Source organism: Ostrinia furnacalis, unplaced genomic scaffold (genome assembly GCF_004193835.3).
Source record: "Ostrinia furnacalis isolate ACB-3 unplaced genomic scaffold, ASM419383v2 OfSCF1918, whole genome shotgun sequence".
Taxonomy (NCBI): domain Eukaryota; kingdom Metazoa; phylum Arthropoda; class Insecta; order Lepidoptera; family Crambidae; genus Ostrinia; species Ostrinia furnacalis.
The window spans coordinates 625,575-645,447 of NW_021132157.1; the positions used below are offsets into that span (position 1 = coordinate 625,575).

At 33.5% G+C, this 19,873-nt stretch overlaps 1 protein-coding gene across 2 annotated transcripts in view; it reads right to left on the bottom strand.

The window, feature by feature from the left end:
• LOC114354101 (laccase) overlaps positions 1–19,634 on the bottom strand; it is a 72,307-nt gene extending 52,673 nt beyond the window's left edge. Inside the window, exon 1 of one of the 2 annotated variants that reach the window (XR_003655982.1) lies at positions 19,313–19,629. Coding sequence is in view for 1 of the 2 variants with exons in the window: in XM_028306358.1 (XP_028162159.1) it covers positions 19,313–19,409 (97 nt within the window). In the remaining variant the exon portion in view is untranslated. Of the gene's footprint in view, positions 1–19,312 lie in introns of both variants that reach the window. The other variant, XM_028306358.1, reaches the window with a different exon arrangement.
• Positions 19,635–19,873: the final 239 nt, after the last annotated feature.

The following is a 19,873-nucleotide window of genomic DNA, read 5'->3' on the forward strand; positions in this document are numbered from 1 at the left end:
TTGTGATCATAAAATAGATTTAAAATAAGCTATAGAATATATGATCAGTCTTGACCTATCTCAATGCATAAATCATCGTGCGATGACTCTATCAAGTTAAGTAGCTTTTAAAAACATTAAAGTTATAAGCATTAAACCTTTACATTATTATTGAGATGTTAATAAAATAGTTTCTAAGTGCAATTGCACTTTTAATGTGCAAAAAAAAGAAAAGTAAATCTAAAAGCATTGATGAGACGGAGTCTTTACGTAGAGTGACGAGTGATGTACACGTCATGGTCATACCGATTATGACCTATCCCAATGTATAATGCATTAATACCATATCTTCACATTTTATCTTGATGGCGATAAGTGCAAATAATCAACAAGATAGCACAGTTAAGATAGCACAGTTAATGCACTCTTTCCAAACCCTAGATAAAATAATAGGTAAAAAATAATAAAAAATATTGACTCGACTGAGTGTATTAATATAGAAAGAAAGAAAGAAAGAAAGAAAGAAAGAAAGAAAGAAAGAAAGAAAGAAAGAAAGAAAGAAAGAAAGAAAGAAAGAAAGAAAAGTATTTATTCGATGCTAGTACAAAATAAAATAACAAATAGATATAACAAAACCAAACAGTAAAGTACATGCACCAAAATGGCATCTGCTCAGTATAAGCCGTGACGGCAGAGAGAACGTCACGACCACTGGTATTCTGCGGATGCCAGTTGAGCAAAAGGGCGCAGCCCGCCCAAGAACAATCGGTTTACAAATAAGTGATTTTAAAAATTAATACAGCTTTGACAGGTAATTTAATTAAACAGCTTATGCGAAATTTTGATTATTAAATAGTAGCTTAGTTTTTGTGAAGAATAGAATACAAAAACCTTCAATTGTATTTAAAATGTTAATAACTGGTTTACGTAATTGACTTTACAGTATAGTACCTACTTTATATTGCAATTACAATAATTTAATACTGTTTAAAATTTATTGATATATTTTAAACTAAATATTCATAAGTTGGCATATTTTTTATTAGTTCACAGACTTCCTGTTGAATAAAAATAACTTTCCATGTCATTATATTTTTTTGCGTTATTATAGCGGATGTCACGTTTCGTATCTTTTGTTGGTCAAAATTCAATCAATTTTTTGTCTATGCCTATACCAGTAGATTCAGTTGGTCAATGACTGTAAGATATTTCAGATTGAATATTATATGGGCCAACAGTTTCACTTTTATTTTTATGCCAAATATTAAGGTACTGTATACTTCTAAGAATAGTAAGTAAGGTAAACTTTTTAGTTAAACAAAAAACTATTTAAAATATAATTTGAAAAGTTTATCGTAATTTTGTCTCAAACACAATATCTTTATTAACATTGACAGTCCATGCAACATATTAGACAATTGTTTTTCTATTGTATAATAATATCTCGTTGGTAATTTGTCAACGTACTAGTTGTAGAGTGGTTGATAAATAGTATTACTATTGCGCTTTGAGCTATTTAAACCAAATCTCATATATTTATTATTTTTATTGTCATTAGGCTTTGACTTATCATTATAGCAAACGACTGTAACAACAACTAAGCCAGTCATCTGTCATTGTTAATGATATTATTCTATTGCATAAACTGATGTATACGTTCAATATTAGATAGAGTCCAAGACTTAAAACAATAGAATAAGTTTAATGGAGCGTTAACGAAATGTTGAAAGTGAAACCCGAGCATCAATCGGGGAAAGTTAAATTATACATTGTGAGTAAACTGGTAAAGTTGACAAGATCTAAAGATGATGTCAGCGAGGACCGGCGTTATTTTACGGCAAGAGAAATTGTACTTTGATGCTGAGTTAGCCTGTTTTGGTAATGTTATAGTTTTAACGCAATAGCCTTTGCTGTTCAGTTAAATTGTGGGACACCACTTTGAGGCGAGTGAGTAATTTCATATTTGAATTAGTCATTGTTTGGTTATGAGTTCGCAATAGGATTCCTATGTAATTTCTGATGTATTCATATTCGTTCAGTTAGATTTTTATTTCAGCCTATTTAAAGTTTTTAAACATTTATTTTGTGAAAGCAGTACAAAAGATGAATAATATCTTCAACTTACTGTTTTTTTATTTGAAAGTGAAATCTGAAATCAATAAGGAATACCGTTTACAGCCTACGATGCCACACAAGAATGAAAGTCAATACGCTTATTACCTTCCATTCATAAAAGTAAAAAACAAAAACTTGCAAGTGCGAACCCGCGTCGCCACATCCGCGCGTATGATCTGAATATTACGCGACCACTTACGCAATATTTTATATTACGCGTTTTGGCTCCGCTCTGGGTGTCCACATTTAAATCGAAGTTAATTAGTAGCGAAGAAAAGTGAGATAAAAGAAGGCATGCGTGAAACCGCGTCACATCCGACAGGCAAGTCCGAGATTTCCATATTACGCAATGTAATGCGCATTTTTATCTGCGTGTGCTACATTTAAATCAATGATTTCATGCATGACAGTGACAGGTGTGTAGTAATAATAATAAGCTGTTCCAAACTATCACACTAATATTGGACATTAAGCATTACTGCCGTACAGATTTATTTTTTCGAATTTTTGTTGCTAAAAAATAGACACCGTTTTGATGTGATGTCAAAAATAAAAAAAACGAAAAATTTGAGCCATGATTGAATTTCATGAAATCGCCCCTATTAAAAATTTGTTGTTTAATTTATGTGCTGTTGTTTATAGTTTGTGCTTCAGCGAGTAGTACATGCAGAATTACAGAAACATGATTACTAGGTACAATTTCAATACATTTACTCGAGCATGTAAAGCAGTCCAATCAATGCGATGTTTCTTATTAATTTTAAGTACCATCCGCACTCGTTAACTTCTTATGTAATGTTGGAAATATGATTTTATTTTATGTGGTCGATATACATAAAATATGCTAAGTAGAAGGGTGAAATTTCCGGTTCATTTCAGTTCCTGTCCTTACTGACAGCATATCCGTCAGTTAATGTTCGTAGGAGTTTCGTAGTAAAGTTAAATGTCCTTTTCTTTAATTAATGCCAATTTCTGGTTGTGATGTATAAATTAATCGACTTTTCTGCGTAAATTATTCATAGGCCTTACAGTTATAAGAAATCGCCACCGTGGTAAAATGGTAAAAGAGTCATGCTCGAATGGAAGGTTGCTTCTAATTCCCAGACACTAGATTTTTGACCTCTGTTTTTATAATCTATGCGATGAAAGAAAAATAAGAATACAAGAGAAAGGAATTATTAGTACAGATTTAATTAACGTCAACCTAATAACCCTGTCTCTACATTATTTCAACACAAGGCCAAAAAACATTTTTACACATGTCTAATAATTAATAATATACAAATTAATAAGGCTAATGAGCCTACTTAGATATGCATAAGTAAAATGGTTTCCAAAGTGATTATACAACCATAAATTATATCAGCACTTAATTAATAAGCCAGCTTAAGTGTTTTTAAAACCGGACATGTATCAAAAGTGCGCCTGCGGCTGATTGTCGCGCGATTACACTGTCAGAGTTATGTCAAAGCCGTTCCGATATTAAAATCGATTTGAATGCTCGAATAGTGATATTGATCTATCGATCGTTTTCCGGTCTTTACGGACGTCAATCAATGCGTGAAGTTCGAGTACTTTGATCTAGTGATCGGTTTCATGGTCGAAAGTAGGGAAATGATATTTGTTCACAATGTTCTTTAATAATGAAACGTCGAACGCTTTAGAAAAGCGTGGCGCTATGTACTAAATCGATTTCGGTACTGTAGACTGAATAAAGTATTTAGTGACTTTCTTTAAAGAGAAAATGTGGAAGTCTAATGGACATTTGTTTTATTTAAATAGTGTTGCTCTTATTTCCCTTTTTATAGTGTGGACTGTGACAATCCATATTCATTTTCTTGAGCCACTTTTACTATCGTAGAATATAAAAATACTTCATGTCAACACAGCATGATTTAACGATTTAAAAATTACAAAAGACAAATGAATTCGTCCAACTCGGTATTCCCCAACACGCCCAACGCAAGGTCACAATTATTCAGTCACAATGCATTCTAAATTCTGTATACGTAACACCTCACCTGTGCGTATCCGCAAAAGAAAAAAACTTCATACGCAGTATCACGTGGTTGCATTTGCGCAACTAACTGCCACGCTCTGTGCACAGGGTTACTGGTTCTTCGAAATTGGAACTAGACAGTCTTTTGTTTACTACAATCGAAACAAAATAGATTTTGGAACTACGCAGTCTTTTGTTTAATAAATACAAACAAAAATACAATGATTGGAACTAGAACAGTCTTTTGTTTACTAATTGAAACAAATGAAGTGATGAAAATAAGTGTTCGTCACGTGCTGCACGCGCGAGAAATAGTTTTGAGTCAGGATACTCGTAGAAATGCACTGTAAGCAGATTATAGGATTCTAGATGATGAACGATTTGTTAGTTGTCTAAGAATGTATATGAATAATGATTATGTTGTAAGCTGTAGAGCAATTGCTTTGCACATAAAAAGCGGTCGTGTTGCTCCGATTCTATCTGAGGCAATCGATTTTTTCAAGTGATGATAAAATATAAATATGAATAAAATGCGATTTCAGTTCGAAATCATTCATATTTCATTCAAATATTGAATCTTCACAGCCCTACTTCTGAGTATACATAGCCCAAGCCCCAGTTTCCAGTGCCATTGTTCATTCAGTCCTGATCATTCATCGCGCATTAGATGCATACTGCAGTAATTATCATCGGAGAAGGAATTCCAACGTCTTGGAACTATTCCAATTCCAAGTTGAAGTGTCCAAGCATTTCGATTCAAGACTGACAAATTGATATTAAGTTGTAGCAATTATTTGTGCGTATTTGGAAGCGCTTTATAGATATGGTTAGAAGATTTTTATGGGATGGAATTAATCGAAATTATTGTATTTATCGGTTAACATAGTTAACGCACCGTTAACTTGTGACTTCAGTGTACAATGATTAAAAGCTTTTAACTATTTTATGTTCGTTCGTTTCAGCCAAATAACGTCCACTGCCGGACAAAGGGCTCTCCGAAAGATTTCCACAACGGCCGGTCCTATCTTATGTTAGCCACGATTTTTATTTTAAGTCAAGGAATCACTATGTTAACCATAGTGATAGTTAGGGAGAAGTTTGCTTCTTTTTCCTCTTACTACGAACTGTGTACTTATCGTGAGTTTACGTTAGGTGTGCTCGCTAGCGACTGCGTAAAAAAATTACATTAAATGACATATTGTACAGCGCCCTTAGTGGCTACTTTCAAGAAATAAAATCTTCATAGACTTTTTGACGTACTCGCTAGCGAGCACATACGTAACGTAAACTCATGGTAAGCACACTGAACGAAAAATCTTGGAAAATTTGAATTCCCTAACAACTAGACCACGGAGGTTTATCCATGTAAATAGATTAGCAATTGTAATGTGCGAAGCTATAATTTTGATCGCGATTCTATCAGCACCGATGAAATACCCCACGGTTGATTAAACTAGAAAGTGGAGCATCGCGAATTAGTCATAGGTTATTAGTAAATTGATTGATAATTTGCGTTATCAGTTAATTTAAACTCGTTAATTAGGTCATTCGATTAGCTTTTAAAACAAAAGTGCGTCGGAAAAGTTTTTGCAAGCAAACTCGATGAAATTGCCATTTGTGTTATTGTAAGTGTGAATAATATAATAGTATTTTCTTATGTTGTTTTCTGTGTCCGTTATTTAGTTAGCCAATACTTCTGTCTGTTCGATGTATTTAGTTCGCGGGTCTGTAACCCGGGCAATTTACACTATTCAGCTGTAGGTATTTGATTTATGTCTTTGAATATTAAGTGTTGACTTGATTTCTATTTATTAGCTATGATACAGTATCGTAGCGATTCATCATAATTATTAAAGGTTATCACATTGATACATCTAAATATTACATTTGTATTTCAATTATAAGTCAATATTAAATATTGTTTAATGAAAAACAGCTGCTCTATCTACATTACCATAATAATACAAGTGTTATTGATACAAATAACACAGCAGTGGTGTAGTTAATAGTGTCATTTTTATGCACTATTTCTTATTGTTTTTCAGACAGTCAGTCTGTTTTGTACCTATTTGGTATAAAACACATACCTACTTTTTCAAAAAAACTAAGGAGGAGGAAAAAGGGTATTTAGATTAAGAATGCAAAGTAAATTGAGCTATAATCATTGTCGGTTATGCCACAATTAACGATAGTGCTGATGCCTTAATCAGTTTTAATAGACACATCATTTTAATTAACGAATCGTTTCCTAAATTATAATAGGCGTAGTTATCTTCACTTAAATCTACATAACTAAAAATATTTTTTTCCTATAAATACAAAAATATGTGCCTTTTTATTAATTTAGAGACCGTGATTTAGTAATAATTAAGTACAAAGGTACTACGAAGTAAATAGAGTATAAGGATGTACGTATTACATAAATATTTAACAGGATGAAGTAACATTATGTATGTTAAATTTTTATGCAAATCCAAAGGAGGCCTTGTGAAAAGGGAAATACGGAAACGGAATCCTAATTTAAATTTTCTTTAAATGTAATTTAAAATGCACAGACGATTTGGGATGTTATTTATCGGGTTTTAGGTGAAATCACAAGTGAAAACTCTATCGTGTGATTAGAATATTTACTATTGAAAAGAAAGTGAAATAGAGCAATGTTTGCATGGTGACTACGCAATTGCCATCGCGAGTGATCTCATCGATATTAATGATATTCACGTAAAAGAACGGCATCGATTTTATTGGTCTTTTATAATCGATTAAGTCACTCGGCGATATTGAGTGTTAGTTACTCCATTTTGGTTTAATACGAGTAGTTCATCGGATCGAGACATAAGGGACTCAAGCATACGATGTCGTAACCAAGTGGGAACAATTATACAAAGCTATTTATTTGTAGATTTGGGAATCAAACCCACGAAATCCGGATCGAGAGAGTAGAACTCTGGTACTCAACAACCACACCTATGAGTGAAGTGTTACGAAGCTTTACCTGTCCAATCCCAATCATAAAAATGTTACATTTTTGCGTTGCATAAAAGAAAATTGTACTGGGATTATTAACTATTATGAAGTTGAATTTAAAAGCGATTGTGTAAAATTAATTTTATGTAACGATCCAGTTTGGGCGGAGGCCCGTTACGTCCTAGTTCAGTTAGCAAGTGAATTGATTTTCCTCAAAAAATCCAGTCATTCAAGTTGCATGATTTTAATTCCATGATACGTTGAAGCAACCGGCTGATTAGGTATAGATGACAGCACATCAAGGTAGTAATGGTGCATCTTATTCAGTTAAAACAGGTGCTATTTTGCAACCAAAATGTATTCTGATGTGCTGTTGACTGTACCTACTATTGTGATAGCGTCCATGGAAAAAATATTTGCTTAAGCGTTTGTGCATTACGGAACTTACTGTGAAACGTTCGCGAATCGAGTTCATTTCATTTGTGATTTTTTTATTGCTATTACTCAAAAATACAATTTTTTTTGCACTTGCGTTTGTCCTGTAATTACCTATTTCATATCTTTACCGAATATTAGGTGTGTCCTAGTTACGAGGACTAAAGACTCCAATTCGGAATCTCTAACATATTTCACTTATATTTCGTAAAATGACCAAATGTGTTATGTTTAAGTGATCACTTATAGAAGACAATACAACAGGTTTTCATATTATTTAAACCACACAAAAAGGCAATTTTTTCTTATTGCAACATTATAAATAGTTGTGGCCAACATATTTTATATGCGATTATGCAATGGACAACTATGCTTGTTTTCGCTTTGTGAAATAACATTATTCTCGGCTATTTGAAATTCGCTAAACGACGCATAGCACATTAAAATGACAGAAAACCACAAATACTTACAATGCCTATGCGCTAGCAACGAGAAAAGTATAGAAGTAGGTAGATACAGATAAAGTACAACCTAAACAATACTCCTTCGGGATTTCAACAGCCACCTTGCCCAACCACGATTTTCCAGATTTTTTGTTCAGGAACCAGCTGCTGAAAGCTATTTGCTCCTTTATTTATTATTCCTTTATTGTATTTGAAACTAATTTACAATGGAGTATTTCCCTAACAATAGTTACGCATACTTTTAACTTGAAAATCCTAACAGAAGCCAGTTTTACATGCATCCTTGGTGAAAGAGCGTTTCAGAAAGGCCGACAATTTGCTACAAGCCTTTCAAGTAGCAGCGAATTGAGACACAATAGAATTCAATTGTTTCCGCGGTCTCATGCGACCGGTTAGGCCCAGAACAGACAGTGAAACGCAACTGCAACGAAACTGCAACTTTGTGATGATTCTGATGAATGAAACTGAAAGTTTCAAACTGGTCGCGTCATGTGTGGTCTCTCAACGGACGCTATGGCAGAAACTTAGATGCAACTCAAAAGTAACTAGCAGTTGCAGTTTCTGTTCTGGGCCTTAGGGTTCCACGGGTTTAAATGGACTTTGGATTCTACTTCTAAACTTTTTTCGCTTGGTCACAGTGAAACCAGAATTAACAACATCATCACGACTTGTATTTATTATGATGAGCACAAGAAACCCGTTATTTTGAATTTATTATGCGACAAAAAGAAAGTGGCGTGTACAGATGAACATGAAATTGAGATTTTAACCGCTTTTGTGGCCTTGATCCTGCGCAATGTTGAAGATTTAAACATTAAGGCGTATTTACAGAGATCCACTTGCTTTACGTATGTAAGAAAGAACTGTTATTTATCTAGCTGTATTTTTCTTAAAGCTGAGTTGTAAATTACATACTTTTGCGAAGTTATTTGAAGTTTGGCGTTTGGAATCCGATTCAAACTTACAAGTAAAACTAAATTCAAAGCTTTGTTTGGTTGAGTCTCGATATTTGAATAAAACGAAACAAGTATCAAAGAGGTCATTATGCCCTAATCTACGAGAATTAGGATTTAGCAATAAAGAGAGCGTTAAAAATAGTAAATTATACTTCGTATCTCTCCCGAAGATGATTTTGTTTTACNAGATATCAAACATCACAGGTAAGTTCGTTTGATTCTTAATTAACACGCTATCCTTTACAGCGCAAAAACCCGAAGTATATATCATAAAGTCCGTCAAATCCACTTAATATGGATTTATACAGGATTATAGACTGTTACTAACACTTGTAAATCCCTTGTAATTACAGCTGTAATTAATAAATCGGTCCAATTTCACGTTTCGACAGGCCCTTCCTTGTTCTAATTGCATAAGTTACAGTCAGTCCGAGTCTGCTGTCAATTTGCACATAAAATAATAATATACGATTACAGAGTGAAAGAGACAGACTAAAACAGTGTTGGAAGTAAAAAGTATTAAATTAATGCATTATTTAAAACTTAATATTTTTTGCAAGACTTGTGCTTCGTTATAATAGGTGATGTTGTTTAAAACCACAACAATAATTGCTTTGCTACATAAAAGCGTGTGCAGTAGTGAATAAGGTAATGATGTTTTAATATTAATATTCACGGTATTTTCCCAAGCAAACTCGGGCTTACTTAATTTACTTCAACCTAATATACCTATAGCCTATAGGCCAGTTTTTAGTTGCCTCAGTTTCTTAAAGCTGTAGATTGACAAGTTAAGCTTGCAATACAATATTTATTGGATTTTAGTGCGCTACTAGAGTGGTTAATCTTTATTGGTTTAACCTAGTGTATATCGTTTAGATGCCTTATAAATTGGTCTTGTAAATAGGCCTAAAGCTGGAATGTTAAACAATTCGCAAAATTAAGGCGAATTATTAAGTGTAAATTATTATATGTAGTTAGATAATATCAAACTGGTATTCGGTCGTGGATTTTCTAAATCTGTTATTAATTGATTCCTTATTTATTTAGTTGCTCGTATAAGGGAATCCCTAATTTTACATCGATTAAGACATGATTATGTTTCCTAATTACAATTTTAGAAAATTATTTTGAGACTAATGATCGAATAAAATAAATATGGATCTTAGGCATAGTATCTACACGGCAGATTTATCCTTATAATAATAATAATAATATAATAAATTTCATTTATTCAGATTACAAAGATCCAATTATGTTAGTAACAATGTTCTTACATCTAATGTTAGTAGTAATATTTGACATTATTAATTATTTATATATATTTGCTCCTGGTTTATTAGAGCGGTGATCCAATGTCTTATCAGGACACTGTCCCACCTCCCCGCCAAAACCATTAGAATACTGTTGGGACTGTCGAGCATTCGGTTTTTGATGGAAAAGCTTATGCTGAAAAAGTAGTATTTATATGTACAACATACAAAAGATACCTACCACGGTGTTTATATTAATGTGCCGCCATCTGGGTATGCACATACAAAATTATAAAAAGTTCGGTTCCCAAGAAACTTATACTCATTTAAATGTATATCGTAGGTTTGGGTTTGAATAATGCAATTATAGTGAGTCCTAAGTGGCAGCGCACGTGTGTCTCGAATGTACAATGTAAAGCTCTCTAATTTACGTGCAAGCACGTGAGACTTGTATGTGAAACACCTATCTTATCGTATGGAGGCTCTATTGGCCTAGGGATATCTCCTAAGTTACCCTATTCTAAGTAATTTTAATGATACGTCGCTGAAAATTAAATAAGGCACGTATAGAGACACTTAATAGATTCAAAGCGCACTAAATTCCTTCTAATAGTTTGTAAACAAATAAATTTACTCTTACCTAATCATAATATTTTTCACACTGCGACGTGAATGCAGCACAAACAAACGATATTTTATATTATACGAGTATCACGTATTAAACAACAACCGGTTCGTCGTGACTTTGACCGTTGCAAATATCTGATTTCTACATTCATACAACCAATTTTCTTGTTATGTATTTGTTGTACAGATGACAACACATGAAGATAAATATTGTAGCATGTATTTAGAGGTAAATAGGTGCTGTTTTCCAACAAAAAAGATGACAGGACTGTACGTACGCTATTGCTGAATGAGTTCTATAAACTTTTCCCCTCTTTTTCCATTGAGTTTTCTTTGTGAATTGAATTAAAACTATAAAATCTTAATTGCACTTTTTGTTGGACAACCAAGCTGGCGTTTTACTGGCAGTTTTTGTTAACATCGGAGTTAATTGTCACGTCCTTATACAGATAGTACAATAGCAGGAAAACTCCGCAATCGTCTGCGATCATTTCGTTCGTAGTAGTATTCAATCCTTAATAAAAGTTAGACAAATTGTGTTAAATAGTAAGAGTGAGCGAGAGGAGTGATTTTTGTTAATAACAGAGGCTTCTGAGATGGCTACAAACTATGAAAACGTCACGCTACATTAAATTGACGCCCGCTGTCTGACTGCAGATTTAAATGTTCTTTTAAGCAACTAGGTTCTGTGTGCTTACCATGAGTTTACGTTACGTGTGCTCGCTAGCGACTCCGTAAAAAAATGACATTAATTGTATGACATATTGTGCAGCGCCCCTTGCGGCTACTTTCAAGATCTCCATAGAGATTTTTGACGTTTTCGCTAGCGAGCACACTTATCGTAAACTCATGGTAGGTACACTGAACACGTGCGTTTCTTACGATAAAAACTACTTGAAAATGGAACATTTAGGCTGAGTTGGTGTAACCCAGCCTTAATTTTTCTACCATGGGAATTTGAAAACGTAACAAATAGACAGAGTTACTATCGCATTTTATACCTAAGTAATTGTATTAGTATTACGATACTCATCAGATGTGCCTTTAACACTAATTATAACAATTCATCGGTAATAGCGGAACTGGCTAATTGATTTGATAATATATTTAAATATAAATCCATCTGTCAATTAAAAATTTGAAATACCAGACAATATCTATTTCATTTTAAAGCTAACACTGGTCCAGTTTAATTAACTATATCGATTCACGATATATTGATGTATTATTGATACTAATCAGTAACTGCGGTTCAAACGTCCGGTTAGCAATAATTGTATGACATAATACTTTTCTTATATGAATGCCCGAGTAATAATGCATTTCCGATTTCTTTTTGACTGACACGTTATGATAGAAAATGAATAGTTCTACGCTATTAGCAAAAGAATTAATATAAAACACGACGCACCTAGAAAGTTATTCTATGAAGAGAAATAGCTATACCTACTCATATATTTGGTATGTTCAATACAACAGGTATTGCTCCTATAGAAATAATTAAACTCTTGAAGGCGATTCCAAGCAAAAAATAGGTAGAGTCGCGTGCATTTATGCACCATCGCACAGTAAAGGTTAATCCCAGATATTTGGCAAGGTGGTGATTTTCCTAGTGGCTAGATTATTTGACTTTGACCAAAAGTTTTTGATTGCCATTATGACAGTTAGCACCAAGTCGTTTCATCCACGAAGACACGCCCCAAAAATTTTTGGTCGAGGGAAGCGCGGGGTGCGGGGAGTTTGATCCAGGCAATCCGAGCGTCATTATTGTAGTGTGGGTGTGCACTCATTAGCGTGTACTGATAACACTCAAACATTAGCGGAAGAAAGGAAAGGGGGGGGCGTCTTCGTGGATAAATCTATAGGGATGTAGAGTTCGACCCTTTTTTATTTAAAAAAATCATTTAACTAAATTAAATCAATATTGCCTTGAACTCAAAAATAGTTAATAAATAAATTTTATGTAACCAGAAGCTTGATTTGCAATTGGAATGCTAAATATAACTGGGCACGTAGTACTTCGGCAAATCACGTAAAGAGTGAGTTTATTGCCAGTTTTATGGTAGGAAAACGTCGACAGAACTCACTTTCATTGAATACTATATGGATTGTGTAACACCAATGACGGTCAGGTGTAAGGAAATAACTGCTAATGAGAGAATATTTTATTACTTACTTAGTTACCTCATAAGGAAAATTAAGATGAATACTTTAGACCCTTGTTAAATTACTTATTATCACCCTTGTTAAATAGCTTTCTAACAATTTTGCAAATATTGATTATCCAATTACATTAGGTACCTATTAATGAAGTAGTAAACCACAAAACGTTAGGAAATGCTGTTGATCGGATAGATATTTTTAGTTGACACATTTTTCGACATGTTGCTAATTTTTTACAATCACCGCTCATGTATTACAATTACAGGCTTATTTTTAACTTAAATCTTGAGTCACACTCCTGTTACTTAGCAACATTGTATTAAATTAAAACGTACAATTAATTATTGTATAACATTTAAACGGTTAATACTGTGTTGAAATAAATATTTGAAATTTCGCTCCCAATTGCAAAACTTAGCAACATTGTCGAGGTCAACATCTGTACCGTACAACCTGTTATAAATTTTGTTAATTAGTTAAATGATTTTACAGGCAATTATTAGCTTTAAGTCTATTTTGGGGTGCTGTGGGTAGTGTATGAGCTTACGTGTGGAGTGTTAATGATCAAAGGATTATTATCCTTTTAGAACTTGTGGGTGTCATAACATACTGTCTCTTGATGCAGGGTGCAGCCAATGAATGCCGGTTACGGTAATGAGGGATTTCGCGTATGAAAGATCCGCTAGATGGCGGGACGTGGATGTCGGGTCTAACTGCTGCATGATTGGTGGATTTTGAAATATCTGCCAATGTCATGTCAAAAATAACCAATCATGCAGCATTTGGACCTCGCGTCTACGTATTGCCATCTGGCGGATTTTTCATACACGAAAACCCTTATTGACAGATATTTTAATTAAGTAACTCATGTTGTATCTACGAAAAAATCAACTATATTAGGAACAGTGTCGTATGTCATAAATAATCAGAGACCATTAGTCAATCAAGCTAGACTAAGTTTAATTATTTTGTACATTATTATTGTGTAGAAATCCATCCAAAGAAAGACGTAAACGCTATAATAATGTACGACAATACTCCTTTTTTCTACAACTGACCGTGATTTTATGTCCTAACCTCGCTCTAGTGATTTACTTTTGCCACTACGCTAAGTCACAATTGATTCATACTTATTTAATTTCGGTCGAGTACCTCTCATACAAGTTCAGTGTTCTGCTAATGATTATTTAGGTTGAAGAAGCGCTCTAATAAGGTAGGTAACCGTTTTACTGTGCGAATAGATTACTGCTTATTAACAACAAATAAATCTTCCTTTTAAAGTGAATTAGAAATCGAGTCGATTACTATAACAGTGTTGAGCAACGTTGCATAATCAAGTATCTCGTGAATCATCATAGCAACTACATATACGTTAAATTATTCAGAAATGTAAATGTTAATACGCTAGACTGACGTGTGATTAATTTGAACAAATTTATCTATTGTCTTTTTTATGTAGTTACGTAGAAATGCACGTTTAAGGTAAGCACCCGCTCGGAATTAAATTTTACTTAATTATGTATTCTGATTTGAAGTGATTTCTAGTGTTTCATAATATTTAAGACTAGGCAGTTTTTGATTATAAGAAAGTAGGTATGAAATAAGTGAATAACAAAGTAACACATTAAAAAATATGATGTACGGCTCACGTGGAGTTAATTCTTTGTGATTTTATTTTTAGGTGTAGAGCTCTATGTGTAGGTGTGCCCGTTATTATTTTGTTTTGGGCACAAAAGCGTGTGAGTCAGTAAGGTAATTTGTTTAAAACCACAAACTCCTTTATTTGTTTGTTTTAAGTAACATGTCTTCTTTATAAACTTTTCGCACTCTCAACAATATATTTATAATGTAAGCCTTGAAATGCTTTTAGCATGCTCATTCCAAGAGTCAAAAGGTTTGTTCTGTTGCATGTTGTCTATATTTCGAGTTATTTAAGAAAGCTTTGGTGGTACGTGAAAGCTCATGGCGGTACGTTCAAAGCATTCGATTGGAGACAATTTTCTAGTAATTCGCGGAGATGCATAGAAGTAATTATTTGGAAAACGTACAGAATCGGCGCAGGCACGCGAGCGGACCGGTTGGACTCTCACTGATTACTCGCTCTTGCACTGTGCGCATGAGCATATGGGTATATAGAGTTTTTATAATACTTTGCATCTTCCATTTCAACCTTAAGCTCAGGGTTTCTTAGTGAGCCAGATTAAAGAATACTTGTTGTAATCGATCTTGAAAAAGGTGTGTTTCTATGAAAACCGTCAAATTAGTTTAGTTCAAAGTTTCGGCAATGATGAGTCAAGAAATAACGAGGATTTAATGCGATGTTAAATAAACAATTGAACGTCAATGTTCTCTCACATGCAAAGATTTGAATAAATCCTAAAATCAATTAATCTAGTTTGTACCTAGAAATAAACCTAGGTATGTACATGCAAAATATGCTGTAGACCAAAAGTATATTATTATGAGCTATTCCGACTCTCACAGCTGATACTAAATTATATGCATGACCTACTCAGTGCAATGCAAAAAATCGCCATCTAGCTCATCGCGGTATAATGTCATCAGCTAAAGATTGCCAATTTGTTCTTGCATTATAACTAATTCCAAACCAGTATCAGTATTTATGCTTGCATCCGTACGTCGATCTCTGGCTACAAATTAATAAATTTGTAACTAGATAAAACTAGTTTTGACCAGTTAGAATTAGGGTTTTCAAGCCATCAAAACTAGTCGAGTGTGCTTGATAGATGATTTCTCTAATCAGGTTAGAATGTTACTCGTAATATGCAATCATATTTTAGGTTATCAAATGATCGATTACGTAATTTTTGATAATACAATGTAGGTATGTTTATTAAGAATAAGGTTTTAGGCCCAAAACTATTTAGGTCATAAACGAACTCAATATGAAATGTGAAAGATGTTTAAATCAAATTTAGCAGTGTAGAGTTTACCGACCGGTCATTACCGTTCTTGTTTATTACCTACTTTATTAGACTTTAATTAGGTACCTATTTTAAATATATCCAAAAAACAAAAGGTAGTGCTTAAATTTGTTTAAAGTCACAAACACGATGTATTTAAGATTTCTAAGTTCCTAAGGTAAGCTGAATAATATGCAGTGCATATGCCAATAAGGCACTGGTTTATCTCGCTACCAATTAACTCGATGCATTCATTCATATTCCGGTCCATTAACCGGATTCATTCAAAGGACTGGATTAGTAATACGGTAGACACGAAATTAAGGACTGTATTAGTAATACGGTAGAAACACGAAATTTTATGAACGTATGTGCAAGTGTAATTGACATTTAGTCTTTGCTATGGAATAGGCCTTACATCGTTATGGTAGCAAAAAGTGAAGAGAAAATGATTTTGTGTTTCCCAACTACAAGGACATGTTTAATAAATGACTCTATAGTGTCAGGACTGCCAACTACTTTGTACTCAGATAGTCCTCTCTGTTGCCTTTTGTAAAAAAGAGACGGTCTAACTTTATTTCTTCTCCAAATTTCAAAATCAAAATTATCTTTATTAATGCATAGACTAATTGAATTAATTCTTACAAATCGTCAAATGCTCTTACATGTCTCATAACAGAGTTTTAGTGTACAAAAGTTAAAGTAACGAATAATCAAAGGGACATTTTTAGATTACGATAAAATGTGTCACAGTGTTGTTATTATTAATAAGATCTTAAAGATAAGAGTAACAATAACAGTAGACAGTTAAATCGGATTTTCTGTGGAAAGTGATTAATAAATACTTAAATAACTAAATACAAATACCTGATTGAAAGGGTTACTCTATGCCAGAACTAGGTACAACAAAGTGCAATAAATGCACTGTAGTGCAATAAGTAATCACAAACTAATTAACAATACAAATAAATGCACCTGTGTTTAAAGAAAAAAAGACAGCTGTTTGACTATAATTTAATTCAATGTGCAGCACAACAAGTAACGACTTTGCATTAATATATTTTTAAAGAAAATACGACAATATTTTTTTCTTGTCGATGCATGTAAATAATTCTAGGCATAGGTAAAATTTTAAATCCTAAAGTAATCGCAAGAAAATTTTCATTAATTTAAGTAGAAGTGATAAGCTAACTATTTTGAACTAGCTTATCTTTAAATCGGTTTCGATTCGAATCTCAAATTGAAGAAACATGCATATTATATGAAGTTTTCTTTTGTAAATAAAGCTAAAGTGGTTATAAATTTTTTTAAGTACAAAATTTTTCAGGAAATGTACCAATTAGTATAGTTAATTCCTTAAAAAAATCGGTGTATTAAAATTGTGCTATTTTTTACTTAGGCATGCTAACGACAAAAAATATAACCACCCAAGGAATGCAATTTGCGTGTATTAATTGATACAAGTGCGGTTAATGGCATTTAACTACATATTTATCGAATATTTTCTAACTAAACGGCACAGGATGTCCACGAACAACGACGGATCTTGGGAAATCGCCTGGATTCCTAACCTTGCAATTTATACTTAATGAGAAGGTGCGAAAGCCCACCTTAAACGGACCTATATGGGGACGTATTAGACATTGGCCATATAAGGCACCCACTGACTGGCCAAGTATAAGCCTACCTATTCAAAAACATTTTCACTGCGAAGCTGGCTTTAGAAAATGAAAATTCGAACGCACATTACAAAAATGTTTCTTGCGTCCATTTATTTTAAGCCATCTCAAATTGCGCGACCGCAGTGCTTCACGCAGTTATGTTTAATTATTTTAATTAAGTGTTAAATTTCGACAAACGTTTTTATGATAGGCCTATTTGAGCAAACATTGGCCAATTCGAAAATTATTAAGTATTGCACAAATAACATTTTTTGGAGCGTTTCAAAACTGTTGCAAGCTTCGTTTTTAATGTTAAAAAATAAATAATTAAATTGATAGTAAAAATTATGTGCTACCTATTTTTTAATTATGGAAGGATTTCTCAGTAGTAAAAGTGAATTAACTGGACAAGGCTTTTGCCTAAATTCGTTTTTTACCTGCTCTAAATTCGTTTTTTACCTGCTCTACATTGGGTAGAGCAAAAAGTGAAGCATGCTGAGATGTGGTAGAGCAACGGTACATCCATCATGACATTGTTAAGCCTTGCTTTTGATGCGAACAGCAATAAAAAGCTAAAACAATGTTTCATGTCAAGGTGACTACACACAAATTAAAATTACTCTCCGAATTCGGGCGCATAGCGGTGGTTTGTAAAAGCAGTCGGAATACAATGATAAAATAAATGTTTTAAAAGAATCTTTGACGAGGAAAGTTTTAAGCTGTCCCTAATTTTTTTAATCCGTGGACTCAAGTAAAGAGGAATTTCTCTAATACGAAAATACATTGGCGTGACGTAGGCTAAGTACGGATTATTGTTGTCTACTAATGATCTTAATCTATTTTATTGCAATTTAATTGCTCAATTGTGTAAATATTAAAAACACATTCTTAGTAGCGGATTTAGATAACATTTGGATTATTGAAATAATAAATAATATGGTTGGATTTTCTGCAATAACAAATAAGAATTTGTACAGTTAATTAGTTGTAATCTAATTAGGTATATTAAATTGGTAGCTTATGAATTTAGAAATGAGTAAACGTATAGTTGAGAAATAATTTTCATAGAGCTTTAATTTGGCAGGTAGTTGGTAAATAGGTTTATAGGTAGGAAACGTTAGGGATCAAATTAAAGGGGTCTAAAGGATATCGTTAATTAATATGAAAATATTATTTTTGGCTGATACATTTATGTATTCTGGTATAAAATGAATAAATTAGGGATGAAAATAAATTTACTAGGCCAAAATAAATTACTTAGTTAATAAGTAACTCAGGTTTTTTTTACTGATGATGCAACATAATTTCTTTTTTTATAAGAAAAATATTATAGCTTTATGGCGCTAGTTTTTTTTTGGGTCATTAAATCAATTATAATTCATTAAATCATTAATATTAAACAACTGTAACATGCTTACAAAATACATTAAATTAGAGTAATAAATTATATTGGATTCTAGGACAATAAGTGAATAATACAGCTTTTAAGGTTAGGTCATATCGATCGTTACTAGATTTATCATTACAGCATTACAGCCTATGTTGAATGTCAGGCTATTGCCATGACTGTTTGCATTTGAATGTAGTTTATTAAGTACAAAATTACTTTAACAAAAAGGTATATAGCACTGTTACAAAAGACCCCAAAAATTGCGTAGAGCATTTTTCGAGGCGCATTGTTTACATTTTATGAATGATAAAAAGAAACATACATCAACATTTCTCAAAATTTGTGATATAGTTTCTCAAAAAATCCCGTATTTTGTCCTTACCTTTTTTCCGTTTGGGCATCACTCGCACACCAATCGCATTCTCAGTCACAAGACACAAGGATAGAGCCAGTAAACAGTATCTCGCACTGCACCCCATGGTAACACAAAAAGTATTTGCCTCTAAATCGATAAAAATTAAATAGGCACTAAATCCGGGAGCATTTGCTCTCGCGGTTTTCGGGACGCACTTACGCACTAAACCGTCGCACGCGCACTCACGAGTGGACCGTCCGACTACCCTATATTTTGACTTATAGCAATTTGACTGCGCAAATTTCAGTTGTATATAAAACCTTTCGCCGGCAGAAGGCGGGCGGCTATTGGTCGGATGGTGCAGCGTGCGCGCAAAGGTGAAGGGAGCTGGAAGTGTCTCCCCCCTCCGGTAGGGGGGCGCCAGGGTCGCCTCACACTTTTGCTATCGGCGGCTCGATAGCTATCGCGGTACCGTTGTGTTACGTCACACCGCTACCGCGTAGACTGACCGCGTTATACATTTTACGCGTTTTCGATATGACAGGTGGAGCTTTGAAAAAATTTTCGTTGCTACGAACTTTAAGAGCA